Below are 19,746 nucleotides of genomic sequence, written 5' to 3'. Positions count from 1 at the left end.
AGCATTCTTATTCATTTGGCTGTGTTTTTTTTTTTTTTTCTTTCAGGAGAAAACTTTGCAGAATTCCGATCTGCAGGCACTGATGATGGCTTCACCGATTTTAAAACTGCCGACAGTCTATCACCACTAGAGCCACCAACAAAAGACCAAACTTTTCCAGCGGCCTTCCCCTCAGGAGCTATACAACAGAAACAACAAACACAAGTGAAAAGCCCTCTAAACTTAGCAGACCTAGACATGTTTTCCTCTGTTAACTGCAGCAGCGAGAAACCCTTGCCTTTTTCAGCTGCATTTAGTGCATCCAAAGCTGTTTCCACACGACCACCGCCAGCAGGATCTGCTGTGGCCACGACAGCGTTGGCATCAACGAAGATGTCTAGTTTGGCTGATGATTTTGGAGAATTCAACCTTTTTGGGGAATATTCTAGTCCAGCATCTGTTGGGGAGCAGGATGACTTTGCAGATTTTATGGCTTTCAGTAATAGCTCTGTTTCAGCTGAGCAAAAGGCCGATGACAAATACGATGCCCTTAAAGAGGAAGCTAGTCCTGTTCCTCTAACCGGCAGCTCGGGCAGTACAGTGAAGACTGGACAAAACTCAGCTGCCGCATCTACGAAATATGATGTCTTCAAACAACTTTCTCTGGAAGGATCTGGACTAGGTGGTGAAGAACTGAAAGATAACACTCCTTCAGGAAAAAGTGATGATGATTTTGCTGACTTCCACTCCAGTAAATTTTCTTCCATGAATTCAGACAAATCCCTGAGCGAGAAATCAGTGGCTTTCAGACACACCAAAGAAGACTCTGCTTCGGTGAAGTCCTTGGATCTCCCTTCCATCGGCGGCAGCAGTGTTGGCAAGGAGGACTCTGAAGATGCACTCTCTGTTCAGTTTGACATGAAACTGGCTGATGTGGGAGGAGATCTTAAGCATGTCATGTCTGATAGCTCTTTGGATTTACCAACAGTTAGTGGCCAGCATCCTCCTGCTGCAGGTGAGGAATTGGTGAGATTACTCTGGTGATGGTGATGGAGATTTCAAAGGTGGTTTGGTGGGCATCGATTTACAGTAGAGTGAGGCTCTGGCTCTTAACCCTTATGAATTTCTAACAACCTCTTCATTGCCAATCCCATTAAAGCAGTGTTAAATTTGATTCTATAGATATTTGGACATATGGAGCCCATGAATGCTGTGGAACTTAGATTGGATCGCTAAAATATTTTTACTTTCGAAATTGAACACCAACTTGGTGTTAGAGGCACATAAAAATCCACTGCTGAAGGAACCCTACATCACTAGGAATTTTATAAAAGACTTCTGCAGTGTCAGTAATGTTCCTCTATTTCTGTGAGTGAGGTCAGTGTTGCCCTCGCCTTCTCTCTTCTCTTGGGTCTGTTTGGCAACTGCCAATGTAGTGTTCTGTTCGCTTTACAGAAACTGACTCTTGGTAGGCCAAGAAAGTAAAAATGTCTAGCCGCTTGTATTGCAGTTGGCCACGTCCCCATAAGACATGAGGGAAAGAGCTTGTCTGTGGAGGTCCTGTGTGCCAGAGTCTGGCAAGGAGAAGGGCGTGAGTTGTTAGTGGAATTCAGGTACGGTTTTCGGCCTGAACTCTATGATTGGAAATATTAAATTGTAACAAATCTGTAGATGGTAGAATAGGGTAACTACTAACTTTCTCATAAAATGTTTGAAAACATCTTACAAGGGAGCCCTCTCTAAACTCTGTATGGATTTACTTGTAGCGGTTTATTCTGTAGTCCAGCTTCCTGTCATAAAAACTAGATTCCCAAGTGTCCTCGTTTTTATTTTGGTTTGTTATTTGGTATGTTATGTAGAAAGATAAACCCATTTTGTGGCCTTTAATAATGAGAACTCTCTCAGTATTACTGTATTACTCTAGAGAACGTATTACGCATTTGAAGGGTTTGTTATGTTTTAACTAGAGAGGGACACACAAGACACTTCCAAGTTTACAGATTGTGGCAGAAACGTCAAAGTAATATGGCTTTTGTATATATCAAATTGGTAAGTCAGAGAACAAAATTGCATCCATCCTTTGGCGACTGAAGTGTCGGAGGTACCCTTGAACAGTGTGCTGGATCAGGAGCAGGTTCTCAGAGGCAGGACGTGTCTCACACGGCGGTTGGCTAGGGCACTGTCCGAGGGAGCGGGCTGTCTGCAGAGCTCCTTGCGCCCCACTGTCTACTTCCTTTTTTTGTATTTTTCCTCAGATGTTTTCCAATTTTTTTGCTGCTGTTTGTTTGATCGAGTGATTTTGTTTCTCTTTTTTGTATGAGCTGCTTGAGCCACAGTGGTCGGTTGCAAAGTGCTCTGTTTTTTGAAAAATATCTGATTTTTATTTAAAAATCTCATGACATGTGTACTAGCCTTTTGGACTCCGAAATTATTAATTAGAAGCTATTTTTCTGAAAGTGAATCTATATTCTTTCATAGTGCCAAGCTAGATGTCTTTATGAGATGAGTCTAAATCAGGTTTGGGATGTCTTTTTCTTTTTCCTTCTTTTTAATTTTTTTCATTTTATTTGGGGAGGGGAGATTTTTTTTTTGACTGAGCTTGTTTTGATTGACCTGTTAAAATAATCTGTGCTCATGTTCTTTTATGTATGTTTGGAACATCCCCAGCTTGGAACCTGTAATGTTCAAGCCAAGTCTCTTCAGTTTGAGGATATTCTTAAAAGCAGATTGTTTCCTCTTTTTGACCTGTAAACAGCCTGTCAGAAAGGAGCAGTATCCCTTTAGAGCGGTTGGTAAAAGGGGTTGATGTCTGACGAATGAGCTATACTGTTGTTGAGCAAAACTGCTGCATACATGTACTGTCAAAGGTAAATGGCAGGGACTTCTTCAGTGCAGTTTGGTTTTACTTTAACCTCATGTTGACCACAGTATCTCTTGCTCTCCTAGTTTGAGGGTTAAAGGTACTTCTTGTTGGAGAAATAAAAAGGGGGCTGATGAAAAGAGAATGAAACCTAGTAGATTGCTATCTCTGGACCTTAATCTTGTTTAGAAACCCTAACTTAACTCTGAAGGGGATACTGTCTCTTTCAACTCCTGCTATAATTCTTTGTACGGAAGGTAGATAATACTAATAATATTGCCTGATTTCTCTGCATATTATTACATTTAACCCTTTGAGCCCTTGCTGCATATAATTTCAACTAGGCTGCTTTTGTCCCCACCACCAAATTTAATCTCTCTGGCACTGAAGCATCTTGATGTGCCGTCATTACGATCATCTGGTTTTGTTGGCAGCAAGAGCTTCCCCTCATTTGTGCCACTCTCAAAGGGTCAGCAAGACCTCTCCTACCTACATGTAAAGTAGCTCTTCTTTGACATTGAAAATCGTTGTATTTTAATCAGCGCCTTATTATTGGTATTTTTTTTTTTTTGGCTGCTTTTCTGATGTCTTTTTTTTCAATTTAGACATTTTCTGTGTGAATGTGCCTTTTCGAACTTGCTTTGGTATATTCCTCTGCAAATACTGATCTGCATGCTTATTCTGATGACTTCTTTTCCAGCTCTTCTGTACCACTCTCTTTTGTGATCTGTAAGTCCTATGTTAATAAATAATTCTTTGGCATATTTTGAAAGTGTGGGGATGTGTGTAATTTGTACTTTTTCAGGGTTAGACCAGAGAAATATCTGGTCTGTATCAAGTGAAAAGCAATAGCACCTCCTGTAATTAGAGGGTCTTTCCCTTTTGTATTGCTTCTTCAAATACCTTTCTCCTAAGAAAGTATTGCTGTAGCCTTTGCCCCTTATAATTCCATTTATAGAAATTTTTAACATGGCATTGGATTAAAACGTTAACTTTAACCTTACACTATGCAATAGGAAAAGTTTACTCCTTTCTTCTAGTGAAAAAATGGAGTAGATCTTATTGCTTAGTAAACATGACAGAGCCTGTCTTCAAGACAAGCGAGGGAGCAGCTGAGGAGACAAATCTAAGAGTTGAGTGTTGGGGACAGGGGATACATCTCTTAATAACTAGATACCTGTAAGTTTGACTGAAAATAAATCATGAAATGGTATTGAGATGGACTTCTGAGCACAGTACATGAACACTGAATTTAAATTGATAATCTCTGTAATGGAGAGTGTTCAGTGTTAATATCAGGAAGTCTTCAGGACTGAATTCAGTGTGAGTCTGAAATGGGCACTTGGGCTCTAATTGTAGAGCATGTTATCATTCCAGCTTCAGAATGTATCATGAAGCCACCCTGAGTCTTTTTTTTTTTTTTAACACTCATAGTCCATAAAGCAAGTTCTTTTTTTTTTTTTAAAGATTTTATTTATTTATTTGACAAAGAGAGACACAGCAAAAGAGGGAACACAAGCAGGGGGAGTGGGAGAGGGAGAAGCAGGCTTCCCACTGAGCAGGGAGCCCGATGTGGGGCTTGATCCCAGGACCCTGGGATCATGACCTGAGCAGAAGGCAGCTGCTTCATAACTGAGCGACCCAGGCACCCTCATAAAGCAAGTTCTTAAAACAATTTTAGGGGATGTCCTCAAAGTAAAGCTTTAAACCACTTTCCTTTTTAAGAAAACAATTCTAGAAAGACACACAAAAGTTAACAATAAGAGAATGCCAAGTTTGGAAAATATTTTTTCTATTTTAGAGTATATTAATAGCAAAAAACCTTGAGAATGTTATTGTTTTTTTTTATCGTAAACCCAAGACCAATAAAGACCTTGGAAAAAAAGTTTCCATGGTTGACTTCTTTTTTTCTTATATTTTGAGATTTTAGTTCTTTGTTCTTTTTTAAAAATTTGAGGCAGACAGGAAATTAAACCATTAAAGATGATTTTGAATAGGATTCTAGAGAGATCACTCACAGTATCTGAAATAGGCCATTTGAGAAAGAAAAAAGTTGCATGTTGGGGTTTGGATTAATTCAGAGAAAAGCTGAGTCTGCCATTCAAACTATTATGTTTGGATAAATATATTATGTCTTAATTATGTGTGCTGCAAACTAAATTGGAAGAAAGAGATCTTGGTGTAGCCTCCATATAGTGATGATACCAACTGCCCTTTAGTTAGGATTTTCTTGTGCCATATTTAAGACTAATCTTGTGGTGGCTTTGGTGAGGAAATTCTTTTGTCAGTGGAATTATCTAATGCTAGATTGGTCCATCTGGGACTGCTTTATTTTGCCCTTTCTGCATTTATCTGAACAGGCTGCAGAAAATAACTAAATATAACTGTGTGTAAAACATAATCACATTTAATAATATAATAATATAAACTTGTAATAAAGTTTGAAGAACTCTATACTATAGGTTCAGACAAAAAATACTGTTCTGTTTACTCCTATGTCAAGTAAAGTAATACAGCTAGTGCTTGATGTCATATATCAGTGCCTGAGAAATACAAGTGTATTCATATTCTACAGTCACTCTATTGTTCACATTAAAATCTCTGCTGATTTTTAAAAGTAGCAGATGAACATGAAAGGGACACTGGCAGTATCGAAGAAGCCGGGCTAAATCCTAAAATAACTCAAAATCAAATTATTTTCTTTTTAAAGAGTTGCTTCTAGCTTTGTTTTCCATCGGTTGAATTCTTTTGATAAGTTGTTTTGGAAAACAGCCAATGGCTTTGAGAGCATGATAAGGTCACGGGCATAAGAGGATCTTTTGGGTGCTGCCCTCTCTCTTGCATGGCCAAAAGGCCCCACCTACAGTTGCCATCTTCTGTGCTCATTTGGTGGGTTTTTTAATGAGATTTTTCATGATGACCATGAGCAGTGCCACTGTATGGTTGATCCCTGAACAACATGGGGGTTAGGGACATTGACCACCCCCCCCCGCCAGTGTGGTCCAAAAATCCCCATACAGCTTTTGACTAATAGCCTACTGTTGACCAGAAGCCTTACTGATAATATAAAGTCAATTAACACATGTTTTGTATGTTATATGTATTAGGTATTATAATAAAGTAAACTAGCAAAAAGAAAATGTTACTAAGAAAATCACAAGGAAGAGAAAATACATTTACAGTGCTAAACTGTAATTTTTAAAAAATCCACGTATAAGTGGACCTGTGTGGTTCAAACCCGTATCATTTAAGAGTCAACTGTATATCCTGACACTCTTCCTTGGCCTTCCAGCCCCTTCTGACTTAAAATATCCCCAGAATAGCTGCTTTTCTCTGTTGAACTTGAAAGCACTGGTGCAGAAACCTGGGCATGCTTACAGATAGTGTGGGTATCATTTAAACCATAGATTTCTGTGAGTCGGGACAAAGGAAGAATGGGAGGTTTCTATGCAGATTAGGGAACACTAGAAGGCAATTATACCACAGCATTTTGTAGCCTGTCAGACACTGTGATCACTTTCATTCCTCTTTTCTTGAACAACTAACTCTTTGAGTGTTTGAGACTTCCAGGACATAGCCAGGTTCTACGGTTAATAGAGCATGTGAAGGTAGAACAGGGTCAGGGGTGGAAAGAAGTTGAGATGTATGAATATTTCATGGTTTGCTTTGGCAAGTGAAGTTTGGATTAAATCAGTATGGGAAATTAAAAGATATTTCTTCCTTAGTCCCATAAACATTTTTATTGCTATATAAAGCCCTGGAGAATAGTGGACTTTGCACATGTATCCTTTCTGCTTTTTCTAAACTCCCTTCTCAAAATCCAGGATCTTAATCACCTGGGCATATGCTTACTGCTTTAGAAAACTTCCATGGAAATCAGTATGGCCTTTGCGTCATGTAGTGGCAGCTCACATTCTTTGTTCCAAGAAATATCTTGTTTTTGTCTTCAACATCCGTTCAGAGGGGATTTGAACAGAGGTTATGGAAGAGACTGCTAGGGTTACTTGCCAGCATAAGCAAGAAATCCATGTCTTGATTTGAGCTCCATGATGGAAAGGAGCTCGCCTACTTGATTCCTCTGGCCTTTGTAATAGGACATTCCTGGTTGCCAACAAATACCAGTATTACAGCACACAATTTGGCCTATTATCTGTGTGCAATTGCTGTTCAACCTAGCACAGCCCCAGAGCTCTCCAGGAGAACTGGAAATACAGTAGTGATTCTCTTTTCATTTTATTGCATCCATTCTCTGTTTTCTTTTTCCTTTTTCTCCCGCAATTTTCAGAATTCAGCTATCGAATGAAAAACCCATCTATAGAAACTTCAGCAATGACAAAATGTGGGTTATTCCACATCATTTTTCCAGACAGGGTTTCCATCACTTATGTTGTGGGTCTTACAGCATCTTTAATATTTTGAAAACCATCATACAGTAATACATGTAATTTGACTGCTTAGAAAATGTAGAATTGTTAACATGGGAAATGAGAAATTTTCTTGGTTTAACCTTCCCTCAGTGAACTGATTTACTACATTTTTCTTAGAAAATGGCTTACTAATATTCCCCATTCCAGGAAATACTACTCAGTTTTTATATTATTTATAAATGCTAAGACTTAGAAAGACAGTGTTCTCATTTTCCTTATGTAATTCAGTGTTAGTACTTCCTTATGTGTTTAAATGCATTGCACTTCAGTAGATTTTTTTTACACTCTAGTAGCCAATGAATAAGCAAAGTAAAATTTTAAAATCAACGTTGAGGCTGGATTTTGGTATATCTTGTATATTCACTCTTCTTTTTTTATTATAAATTTTTTTTAATCTTTCATTTGGTCATTTCTCTGAGTTGCTCCAAAAGGCAAAATATTATGCCTCTCATTTTTAATAAAAGTAAGGTTTGTTGAAGATCTGTAGTATTATAAAAATATTCAAAAGCTCCTCAGCTAACGTAATCTCTTATTGTTTATAATGCCTTTTACCTGATTATATTGCAATCATTTCTGTTGTTTTTTTTTAAACCCTTGGTTTTTTTCTTATTGCATAATTGCGCAAAAGGGTCTTTTTATTAACGTAGCAACTGGGTTGTGGTTTTTGAACTAGAGCTTGACTTTTCATTAAATTTACCTTTGGTCTTTGGGAAAATTGCTACCCTTTTAGTAGATGAGATTCTTGGAGCAGTTCATAATACAGCTTCCTCAAAAAGCTTTCTAGTAGGGTCTGATAATAAAAAATACCCATGTTGTGAGACATTTTTCTGAATGCACCCCTTGAAGACGATTCTCGTGTTTAACTGCATCTGCCTCCTGATTGCAGTTCACCTCATTGAGTGAGGGCACCTGCTGATCCCTTTCGCTATTTGGGGGAGGGGTGGGAGGAACAAAACACTACAGCCAAAGCATTTTTGCCTGGGGCCTCTTTTTATTCATTCTAAACTGTACATTTCTCACCTGAATCTTTTTTCCCCCCTTCTGTTTAACCAGCCAGATTTGAAGGGTACCGTTCACATCACAGAGGTTTAAAAAACACTGTTCTGTGAAAGTTATCTGCTTTTTGCTTGTTTGCCTTTTGTGTAATCCACAGTTTTTCCACTTTTATTATTTGGTGCCCATTTCCTAATTGAGTTGAAAGAGAAAACGAGAGGTTTGGAGTCTACTCTTAGAAGAGCTGTGGAAATGTGAGGAATCCCTTCATCCTCAGGGGAAGACAGACACAAGGACCTAGTGTGGTTCACCTGTTGACTTACCAAAACCTGGGTCACAGGACTTTCGAGCATTGCCTTGCCAACCACGCTTGCGGTGGTGAAAGAGAGGGAGTCTTGGCCTGGCCCGCCGAGCGGGAAATGAAACTCAGCCTGTCAGCCAGACTGGACGGGCGGCCCACAGGAGGCGTGGCTCCGCAGCCTCAGCTGCTTTGCTCTTTGAAAACGGGCAGGAAACTCCCCCCAGTTAAGACCATTAAAAGGATGAGTTGACATTTCATTTGTACTCTGAAATAATTCCATTTTAGGCCCTAAGGCAGCAACTAAATGTCAGATGAAGGCCGGCGGCCTCTGTCAGCGGCCTCTGTGCTGTGTACAAGGCCCGCTCTCGCGCATTGCTCCTCAGGGACTGAGCCGGGCCCTCTACACGCGTCACGGCACCGCCCTTCCAAGGCCATGGTCGTCTAGGTTTACGGAGAAGCAAACCAAAGTTATGAGAACTGTTAAATAACTTGCGTCGTGTCACGCAAGCAGTAGGTGGCACCGTGGAGTTGAACCGTGATCTGTCTAAATCAAAAAGCTACATTCTTGGGGTGCCTGGGTGGCTCGGTCGGTTAAGCCTCTGACTCTTGATCTCAGCACAGGTCTTGATCTCATGGTCATGAGTTCAAGCCCCACATTGGGCTCCACGCTGGACATGGAGCCTACTTAAAACAAAACCTTACATTCCCTCTGCTGTTTTATGCTACCTCTTAAATTATTTAAACGAATATTAAGACTACTTTGTAAAATGAGTCTTCTGCCCCAAAATTTCTTTCTTTTCTTTTTTCTTTTTTTAATGAGGGGCTGATACATAGTTGAAGGAGAAACAGGAACCCACCAGAACCCCGAAGTTTGATTCTATTTTTTAGAGGCTAAAGTAGATTAGATTGATTTTTTTTTCTTTCTCATACTCCATCACAGCAGTGTGGCGTCCATATTGACAATAACAACTAGGTAAGTAACTGCTTAATTAAAATCTTACCTTTGATCCTACCTGAGACAGAGACTCCTAAGAATGGGTTAAAAGTTAGGTAACATTATTTTCACTTCACTTTTGAGAAACTCTCAGTTTTTAAGTAGTTTGTCATGTACATTTAATATGTCCGTGTGTCAAAGGAATATTTCCCAACCAAGTCAAGATGAAAGGGACCAGTTTTAGGCAGGGAGTATTATAAGTACGTTTTAAACTTTATATGTGAGCAGTTTATTAAATGACCTGAACCATGTCATACACTGGTAGATGATACTCCTATCTTTTTATAGTAATCTTTACATGCAAAAAAAAAAAAAAGGCTCTTTGTAACTAAATATAAATGCCAACTCAAAGCTAATGTGGGTTTTTAAAGATCAGATTTTACAGCCCGATTCCTTTAATTTTAGTACAAGCTCTAAATTTAGTTAACTCCAGCATAGCATAAAACTAATCAAATATGCTAGACATTTTGCTTCCGCAGAGTTTAGGGCATTTTGCCTAAATCATGAGCTTGCCTCTAATCGTGGGGTCTTATTTCCCTTTCAGATATAGAGGACTTAAAATATGCTGCTTTTGGAACCTACAGTAGCAATTTTGCAGTGAGCACACTTACGAGCTATGACTGGGCAGACAGGGATGATGCGTCTCAGGGCAGAAAACTCTCTCCATTTGTCCTCTCAGCAGGAAGCGGGTCCTCCTCAGCTGCCTCAGTTCTTCAAAAGAAAGAGACTTCATTTGGCAGTTCCGAAAACCTCACCATGACCTCTCTCTCCAAAGTAACAACCTTCACAAGTGAAGATGCTCTTCCAGAGACCGCCTTCCCAGCTTTTGCCAATTTTAAAGATGTGATTCCTCAGGCCAGTGAGCAAAAGGAATATGAAAGCGGGGAATATAAAGATTTCACAAGACAGGACTTGCCAACAGCCGAACGGAGCCAGGAGGCTACCTGTCCGAGCCCAGCTTCCAGCAGCACTTCTCACGACACCCCCAAAGAGGGTTCAGATGACTTTGGAGAGTTTCAAAGTGAAAAGCCCAAAATCAGCAAATTTGACTTTTTGGTGGCCAATTCACAGAGCAAAATGAAATCCAGTGAAGAAATGATCAAAAGTGAGCTGGCGACCTTTGACCTTTCTGTTCAAGGTGAGTAGCTTTCGGTGTAGACTGTTGTACTATACGGTTTCTTCTGCTGAGGTGATAGACGTTCTTTCATACGAATAAAAAGTTGGCCTCTGGTTTAGGGGGAAATAGATTTTGCAGCCTCTGAAGTCAGGGTCTGTTATACATAGCTGTAAAAAAAGTTTTGCAGCTGAACTGCAGGCAAGCAAATATCCCTCAGATAATTGCTTTTGGGACTAAAAACAAACAGCGCAGAGTCTGTTATTCATTAGCATGTTGGCTAGAGGGGTACTGTGTTAAAAGAGCCAGAGAAATGGATTTGATCCACTTGTGGGCAAGTTAGCTCCGCTCCTACTCTCTGGCTGTGGACGGTATTTTTTAATCCAGAGACTGCAACATGGTAGCCATGGATCTGGATCCGGTCTGCAGACTTTTGTTTTGATTGAGCCACACAGAAGGTTTTTTAATGTGTGGAACAGTTGCCAGTACATAAGAATCATGAGATTTCCTAGTCTGGATTTCTAGCTTTTCTTGAAAAGTTGTCCTGTCTGACACTACTAAGCCTGTGTCTCCCCTTTTGACAATCCCGTGGGGCTGAGTAGCACTCTGACAGATGGGACGCGCTGTCCCGGTGTCACAGGCCCACCACTTCTTGTCTCTGGCTGACCTACTTCAGTCATTTACTTGACCTGCCTGCTCCCCAAAGGCATTTGAGTGTGCCCCTCCTGCTTTAAGCCCGTCCTGACCAGAGGCATCATTGATTTCTGTTGGATTGGGAGTAGGTAGGAGCTTGGTGCAAATCCATGACTAATGACTGGAAAAGCAGCCCAACTCTTATGCACTGATATTTAAAATGCTCTTTATTGCACACTTAACAGACTACAGTGTAGGGTAAACATCACTTTTACATGCACTGGGAAACCATAAAAATTCATTGACTCACTTTATTGCAATACTCGCTTTATTGACGTGGTCTAGAACCAAAAGCACGCTATTTCTGAGATATACTTGGATAGCTTGCCAGAGAAGAATGAACAAGGATTGCGTTTCTGAATGCTTCATGACATAAGCATCTAAAGAAGAGAGGGTCATGTTAGCAAGGAAAAGCCTCGGCTTGAATTAATCTGAGTGATGAGGACCTTTGACCGTGCCATCCACTCCTCCAGGATCACACAAAAGGAGTTTGAGCCTTGGTGATAAAGAAATAAGCCGTTCTTCTCCCTCTCCGGCTTCGGAACAGCCTTTCAGAGACCGTTCCAACACTCTGAGTGAGAAGCCGGCCCTGCCTGTCATCCGTGACAAGTACAAAGATCTGACAGGAGAGGTGGAGGTGAGTAGGGGAGTTTCCTCCAGGGGGCAGGTCGAAGACCAGCTGGGCACTGAGGGCCTCAAGAAAAGATACTTCCGGGGAAGCGGGGGCAGAAAGTCACAAGGAACCAGACATAAAATATTTAATTAGAGGGAGAGGATGGTAACATTAGCCCTGGATGAAAATACTTCTCAGATGGGACATCTGACAAAAGTTGTCAGCGACCCTAAAATTGAAATTGTTCATGAGACTTCACGAGGACGAAAGTGTTTAAAGGAACTTTTCTTTGAGCGCTTAGACTTTATCGTTTTAGACTTAGCGTCTAAACGTCTTTGACGTTAAGACGTCAAAATAGAGGAGAGGGGGAAAATGTTCCAGATCTTTGTTGGCTGCGTCTTAGTCCCACACTGTCTTCCTCCCACAGCCAATGCTCTTAACTCTCCGCCTTGCCTCTCCTTGTCACTCATACGCGCACAGCGGCCTAGCTGTGGTGCAGGAAGCCAGTGGTTTAGGCTTAGCTCTTGTACGAAACATCTATGTGGTGAGCACCTTTAAAGCAGTTAACGCTATTACTAGAACAAATGAGGCAACATTTGCAGAGGGAAGCTGCTACAAAACATTTCCCTGAGATTTGCAAATCCTGTGCTCAGAAGTTACACGTATTAATAATTTTGAATAGTCATTAGTGGTTTCCAAAAGATAAACTGTGCTTGAAGTAGAGTGATTTTAATAAAAAGGAGAGTCTTCTAGTGCTCTTTAAATGGACAGAAGTCAGAGGATTCCGGCCTTCCTGGTTTAACCCAGTTCTTGTTATAAATTTCACAGGAGAATGAGAGATATGCATACGAATGGCAGAGATGCCTGGGGAGTGCCCTAGATGTGAGTATGTCATTTTTGTGGTGCTCACATGCTCATAAGTGCTGTCTTGTGCCATTTTGCCTTCTTTCGGTTCATTTGAGTGGACAGAGGAAAACCCGAGGAGAGCCCTCCGTTGATGGCCTCGTGCAAAGGGAAGCTCTATGGAAAGTCAGACAGCTAAAGGGAGGCTTCTTTCACATATATGATAGCAAACACTGGCTCATTTGTCACTTGTGTCCTCACCTGTCACTGTGTTTAAAAAATAACAAAATGATATCATTAACGCTGCCTAAATTAAAATAGTATTTAAAGAACCTCTCTCTTTTCCAAAGAAATGGAGGATTGTTTCTTCAGGGTTAAAATTAAGTTCTCAGATTCATGTCCGCATAGTCATAAACATCTATCAGCCCGTCGTGCTTTTTCATACCTCCTGGCTTCTCCGTTGGGTTTTCTCCTAATAGGAAATTGATTTGCAATGACTTTTCTCGATTATCTAAGGTGATGTGATTTCATTTCCCATAGGTCATTAAGAAGGCAAATGATACTTTAAATGGAATCAGTAGTAGTTGTGTGTGCACAGAAGTAATCCAGTCAGCTCAAGGCATGGAGTATTTATTAGGTATGTTCTTTTGTGTTTTACTTATTCAAAATCTTGACACTTCACAATATTTTCAGTTTTCCCTTATGGTAAGTATTTTAATCTAGATCTTTCAAGCTACATGTGACTTCACTAAGTAGCATCTGCATTTGTAGGTAAGATGCTTAGGTCACAGAAACAATTGTTTGACTTAAGGTCCCTGTGGCGAAGTTTCTCAGTCCTTATACACATACCAGCAACAGAATAAACTTGGGTCTGCGTTACTGGTTTATCAAAGAACCTGACCTAGATGAGGCATTAGAATGAAATCCTTGTGGGGGCTCCTGGGTGGCTCCATCGGTTAAGCGTCCAACTCCTGATCTCAGCAAAATTCTTGGGTCTCCAGTTAATGCCTTACCATGCTTATGCTCTGTCGATTCTTCCTCTGTACCCCTTAATGACTTCACAGATTCTTTACCTCCCTGACCATCTTCAGCTATTAAATGTCCCAGTCCAACTTGAGACCCCAGTCTCTGTTCAGTCCAGTGTTGCTCTCCTCCTGAAGTTTATGCTTGGCCATGGCCAGAGCCACGTGCACGACCCTAGTCGTTTTCAGATCTCTGCTCAGGTGCCACCTTCTGAGTGAGGTCTTCCCTGGCCTCCCTCTCTCATAACTGTGTCCCCTAACCCTGCCCTTGCACTTTGTGTCCCTTTCCCTGCTTGATGTCTCCTTTGCCCTGTGGCCTTTAATAGCTTGTATATTTTACTTATTTTTGCTGATGATCTCTTTCCCTCCCTGGAATGAACCTCCAAGAAGGGAGTGATTCGGTCTGTTTTGAGCCCCGCTGTGCCTCTCACACCCCGACTCGTGCCTGGCACACGGTAGTCACTCAGACGTGCCCTGGCCGAGCAGACAGTGAAGGGCTGCAGTCTCTCCTTCGCTTCTGCCGCCTCGCTCTAGCTCCTGCCCCCTGCTCAGTCAGACCCAGTCCCACTGCACAGACACACCAGGTAGGAGGGTGCCTGTCTGTCCTCGTCTCGATTTCCTGGTGTCTGTGAAAGATTGTCTTAGAAGCCCCCTCCCTCAGCTCAGGGTCGGCAGTCATTCCTGCCCTTCCTCTGGGGAAAGAGGAAAAGCAGAGCACTGTACCCCAGCTGCTGGTGCCCTACTCGGAAGACCCCCTGGAATTCCTCCAGTCCTCTCTTCTAGAGGCGCGGGGGAAAGTTGGGCATGTGTCTGGTGGCTGTCCTTAGAAAGTGAAGATACTTGGCACCTTTCATCCTGGCTGGAAGAATTCAGCCACAATTCAGAGACCACAGGAGAGGAACCATCCTATGTTCTGTTAAGTATATATAAAAGATGCATGAAGCCACAGGGTTTGTAAATCATTGGGCATTCGGAGAAGTGAGATATTTCTTAATTACTTTGTGATGATGTTGACATTCAGATTCTTTTAGGCTTTTGATGTTCCCATTTTCTGCCAGTTTAATGGGATTTCCCAACTTAAACAGATGGACTTATAAAGAAGCCAGAAAAAAATGAGTTAATACTTCCATAGTGTCTCTTGTTCTCTGGGCACTGTTCTAAGCCTTTTACAGTATTAACCCATTTAATCCTCTCTGGTGAGGTGCTTTTATTATCCTCATTTTACAGATGAAGAAAGTAAGGTCCAGAGAGGTTATGTGACTTGCCCAGAGTGGACACAGCTAGTAAGTGGCAGAGCCGGGATTTGAACCCAGGTAGTGTAGTGGTGGTGTGAGCTCTTACACTGCAGCACTGTGTAGACTGGTCCCAGGGAGTAGTACGTTATAGTCCATATTTCCAGCTAAGATACCAGCAAGCGGTAGTGGGGCCCTGTGCTGCCCATCTCTCTGCACTCCCCGCCCTCACCTGGTGCTCTCACCCTGCAGGTGTCGTTGAGGTGTACAGAGTGACCAAGCGCGTGGAGCTCGGGATAAAAGCCACCGCAGTGTGCAGTGAGAAGCTCCAGCAGCTGCTGAAGGACATCGATAAAGTATGGAATAACCTCATTGGCTTCATGTCCCTGGCCACACTCACGGTAAGGCCGTTAGACGCTCAGCACTTGCTTTCCTTTCCAGAAACCTCAGTGGTAAAGCGAAGTGTACATTCCTGCAGTGGCACTTCCTGCAGTATGAAGGTGAGGTGCCTGCTGGATCGTGGGACTTAACGGTGAAGGAAGGAGATCAGTGTGCCGTTAGCTGAACAGCACTAAGAAGCTTGGCTTCTTGCTAGCCCCCAGGCCTGCGGTGCCACAGAAATCAAGAGCATAGGAAATCAGTCACTCTGTCAACATCCTGCTGCTTCCTTTTTTCCCCAATTTTATTCATTTAAATAATCTCTCCACCCAACGTGGGGCTCAAACTCACGACCCCGAGATCGAGAGTCGCACACTCTTCCGCCCGAGCCAACCAAGCGCCCCGTCTGCATCCTTCTTAAGTCACATACATAGAAGCACATTTTGCAGAGCCTCAGTGAGTTCCTGGGTTTGCTCTTCTAGTTCCGAATGGCCCCATATGTGTCCTTTTAAAAAGCTGAGCAACACACGTTGTTGCTGTCCTGTGGTTCATTTAGCCTTTTTACTTGCTTAGGTCCTTGGATTATTTCCACTTCTTCCTGTTGTGAATAGTTCCATCTGAATCTCATTAAACACATGACTATTTGTCCTTTCCGGGATATAGTTCCTCCAAGTGGACTTAACAGGTAGGAACGTGTGTTTGCACACGTGCGTGCGTTCATACGTAGCTGTTGTCACTTTTCTTGCGTGGCTTTCCAGAGAGCTTGGGCTAGCGGGCAGTGCTTCCGACAGTATGGAAGTGTACTTTTCTTTACATTGTGTTCCAGCTTTCTTTGTCCGCTACTTCATTTAGCAAGTGTGTAGTGAGTCCCTAAAGGTGTTTTGTTTTGTTTTTAAAGATTTTATTTTTAAGTAATCTCTACACCCAGTGTGGGGTTTGAACTCACAACCCCAAGATCAAGAGTCACACACTACGGACTGAGCCAGCCAGGCGCCCCCCTCCAGGTGTTTGTATGTTTCATTCATTTTGTAGAGGCTGTGCAGTATTCCAAAGGATAATTTATTTCCTTTATGTGTAAGTTGATCATCTATCTGTTTTGACCGTTTGACCATCTATTCAATGAAATACTGTTATTAACCTTACACATTTCATATTTGTAATAGATTTATATATACACACAGACGTAGACTGGCAAGCTTATATCTGTTATTTTCTTCATCTTCTATTTTCTCTTCGTTTTCCATTTCATTGGGCAAAACTATTTTATTTTTATATATTCATACCTATTCAGTTTGTCTCTGATATTATCCTTTATTTCACAATAGTCAGAAATTTATCTTCCTTCCACAGCTGGAATAAATATGCTATTCCATTTTCTTCCTTTCTTTTTTCCCCCTCACATATAACTGTGTGACCCATCTGAACGGGCCTGCAGCTATGGGGTAGGAAGCGGTTCTTACTGCGCTGTGCAGATAGGCAGGTGGATACCAGCTCTCCCAACAACATGCCTTCAACGGCGGATCTTCTCACCATTGTTATGTTGCTTCTGGTTTGTAATATTAAGTTCTTAAAGAGTTTAAATCATTTCCAAAATCTCTATTTTGTTCCCTTGGACTATTTTTCAATTTATAGCCTAAAATCATAGAGTTTGGGTAATTATTTTTAAAAAATACAGTTCTGGCCAGTACAATAAGAAATGAAGTATAAATATTTGAAAAGAAGAGATAAAATTATGTTTATTTGGTGATATGAAATACAGAAATCTGAATTCAAGAGGTTAAATTTATTGAGTTTGGCAAAAACTCATAGCATTCTTACATATTAATCGTAGCTAGAAAGTGTAATAAAAGTGGGAACCTCAGTTTTCTTAATGTATTAAATCACTCAGGTCCTTATCACTTCTGACTGCGTCGCTGGAGTTGCTGGTTCATGTTGTTATCCCTTATCGATCTGTCCTGCACGCCCTCCCAGCCCGTTCTTTCTGAAATGCCAGTCTGGTTGTGTCATTTAAATCCCATTTAAAATCCTGCAATGGGCTCTCCATAGTCTTCAGGATCAAGTTTCAATTCCGTAGCTCAATGTATAAGGCCTTTTCCATCCCTTGGACTGCCTTTGCCTCTTTCTCTGTCAGACTGCTTTTCCCTCTGGACTCTGCATTGCTTCTCCAAGAAGTCATTCCAAAGAGCCCTTCAGTCTGAATTTGATGCCCTTCCTGTGTGTCCACAGCCACATTTGTCTCTGTCCGAGCACTTAACATGCCTGTTGATAATCTTGTGTTTGCTTGGTTCTTGCCCGCTAGGTTGTCCGCTCCTTAAAAGCCAGACCATGTCCTTTATTGCTTTGTGTTCTAATGCAATGTTTGGTGGGACTTTGTACGTGTTGTTTTATACCCTTTTGAGCCTTCCAATTTTGTTCAAACTAGAGATGCACTTTTTATACCTTATAATGTTAATAACTGGTTTAAATTTTTTAAATAAATGGATAAGAAAAATGAAACAGGGGAAGAAGAAAGGAGGGGAGATAATATAAAGCCAGGAATGAAGTTAAGTATACAAAAGTGTGTGTGTTTTTGTTTTGTTTTGTTTTCTGGATATTGATCTTTTATTCTTCAACCTTGTTCTTTAAATTTTATTGTTATGTTAATCACCATACATTACATCATTAGTTTGTGATGTAGTGTTCCATGATTCATTGTTTGTGCATAACACCCAGTGCTCCACGCAGAACGTGCCCTCTTTAATACCCATCACCAGACTAACCCATCCCCCCCACCCCCCTCCCCTCTGGAACCATCAGTTTGTTTTTCAGAGTCCCTCATCTCTCATGGTTCCAAAACTGTGTGCTTTTAAAGGCTTACATTTGCAGGTGGTGAGCTGTACAGTTAGTTGACTTTACCCTTTCTAGGAATTGACGTAAAGAAGACATGATGAGTTCCATGTTCATAACGTAAAAATAAACCCACGCTTGGGAGATGCATAATTATTGCTGGTACTGATACCAGAAATTTCACATTTCTTTTGTGGGCTTTTGTAAAGAGGAAACTAATGTAACCTATGTTATCTTCAACCTCCTTTCAGCAAATAAAGCAGTAGTTTTCACTGAGTCGTTTCTTAGGAAATCTCTCCGTATAGGCCAAATGGCGTAGCTCCAAGTACAAGTTAGTGGAAGTCATTCTGAATGTGGGAAAATAGACTGAATGGGAGCTGGGAAATAGCCCAGCAGGGCATACAGGCGGTGGGCTCATGTCTTTGCTCCATAAAGAAAACCGGCAAGTAAACGAGAAATAGACCAACATCCCAGTAAAATCTGAGCAAGACCGTGAAGTGACTTGTGAAAGGGGAGGCACAGCTAATCAGTAAACATTAATGGAGACCCAAGCAAGATTTCATTTTCTACCTAATAATAAATCCAGTTTTTGTTTGGTCTGCTTATTGGAATCCTAATGGGGTCAATGTGGTAAGAGGGGGACGATTCCTTAGGGAATTATTAAGAAATATAAATCGGTATCACCCTATAGAGTGTTTAGCAATATACTTTCCCCCTGTCTATGAACTCCTTGAGGACAAGGACCAAGACCACGTTTTGTTCATGTTTTGTTCTCTATGTGAGCACAGTGCCAGGCACTGCATAAATACCCAGTAAAAGTCAAAATGAATTAAAGAACTTACGTTCAGAGTAGTTGGCTCAGCAGTTCCGCCTGTAGGAAAACTTCCCAAGGCAACAGTTCTACATACAAGCTCACAAAAAGAAGCAAGATAAATGCACAAGTTGTTCTTTGTAAGAGTGAAAAATCTAGAGGATCAGTCAAGTCAGTTGTGTGAATCTTCATATTAGGACGTTGTGTGGCCGTTTGTTTAAAGGAGCACCAAGTTTGAAATAACACAGAACTGCTACTACAGGGCTGGAAGGAACTTAGCCACGGTGACAATAGGGTTGTGTTTGGGTGATGAAACCTTGGGTTTTCTAATGTTTCTAGCACCAGCTACAAACCAAGTGGGTTGGCTCATGACATTCAAGGGTGGCTGTGGAACGGGGAAGGACATGTTACCAGTTGTTTATCATGGAGTTCACCGTGGTGTGACCTTTACTTCATCTGAGCCTCTCTGGCTAGTCTTACGGAAGTCTTACCTCAAAACTCAAATGTGGCATGTTTTTTTATAGCAACAGGATATTTAAGACCAGGAATCGGCAATCTAGAGGTGATGCGTCTGGATCTCTCCTAATCCACCCATCTTTTGCTTCCTAACTTTGTGCTAACGTGAACCAGATTAAGCGTGAATATCTTCATCATCATCAG

General features: G+C 41.3%; 1 protein-coding gene across 12 annotated transcripts in view; it reads left to right on the top strand.

The window, feature by feature from the left end:
* Positions 1 to 19,746, top strand: part of SYNRG (synergin gamma) — a 79,453-nt gene that overhangs the window by 47,523 nt on the left and 12,184 nt on the right. For 7 of the 12 annotated variants that reach the window (XM_028109144.2, XM_028109141.2, XM_028109148.2 and 4 more), the window contains 6 exons: positions 47 to 994; positions 10,099 to 10,692; positions 11,835 to 11,998; positions 12,803 to 12,856; positions 13,358 to 13,454; positions 15,324 to 15,472. In XM_028109144.2, coding sequence (XP_027964945.1) covers positions 47 to 994; positions 10,099 to 10,692; positions 11,835 to 11,998; positions 12,803 to 12,856; positions 13,358 to 13,454; positions 15,324 to 15,472 — 2,006 coding nt within the window. Of the gene's footprint in view, positions 1 to 46; positions 995 to 10,098; positions 10,693 to 11,834; positions 11,999 to 12,802; positions 12,857 to 13,357; positions 13,455 to 15,323; positions 15,473 to 16,022; positions 16,135 to 19,746 lie in introns of all 12 variants that reach the window. The other 5 variants (XR_003610275.2, XR_003610276.2, XM_028109145.2 and 2 more) reach the window with 3 other exon arrangements.

The sequence above is a fragment of the Eumetopias jubatus genome, unplaced genomic scaffold (genome assembly GCF_037043125.1).
Source record: "Eumetopias jubatus isolate StellerSeaLion01/CBP00866 unplaced genomic scaffold, mEumJub1_p1.0 scaffold_10, whole genome shotgun sequence".
NCBI classification, from domain to species: Eukaryota; Metazoa; Chordata; class Mammalia; order Carnivora; family Otariidae; genus Eumetopias; species Eumetopias jubatus.
Note: the sequence above shows the minus strand (reverse complement) of the source record. Positions and strands in the feature narration are given on the sequence as shown.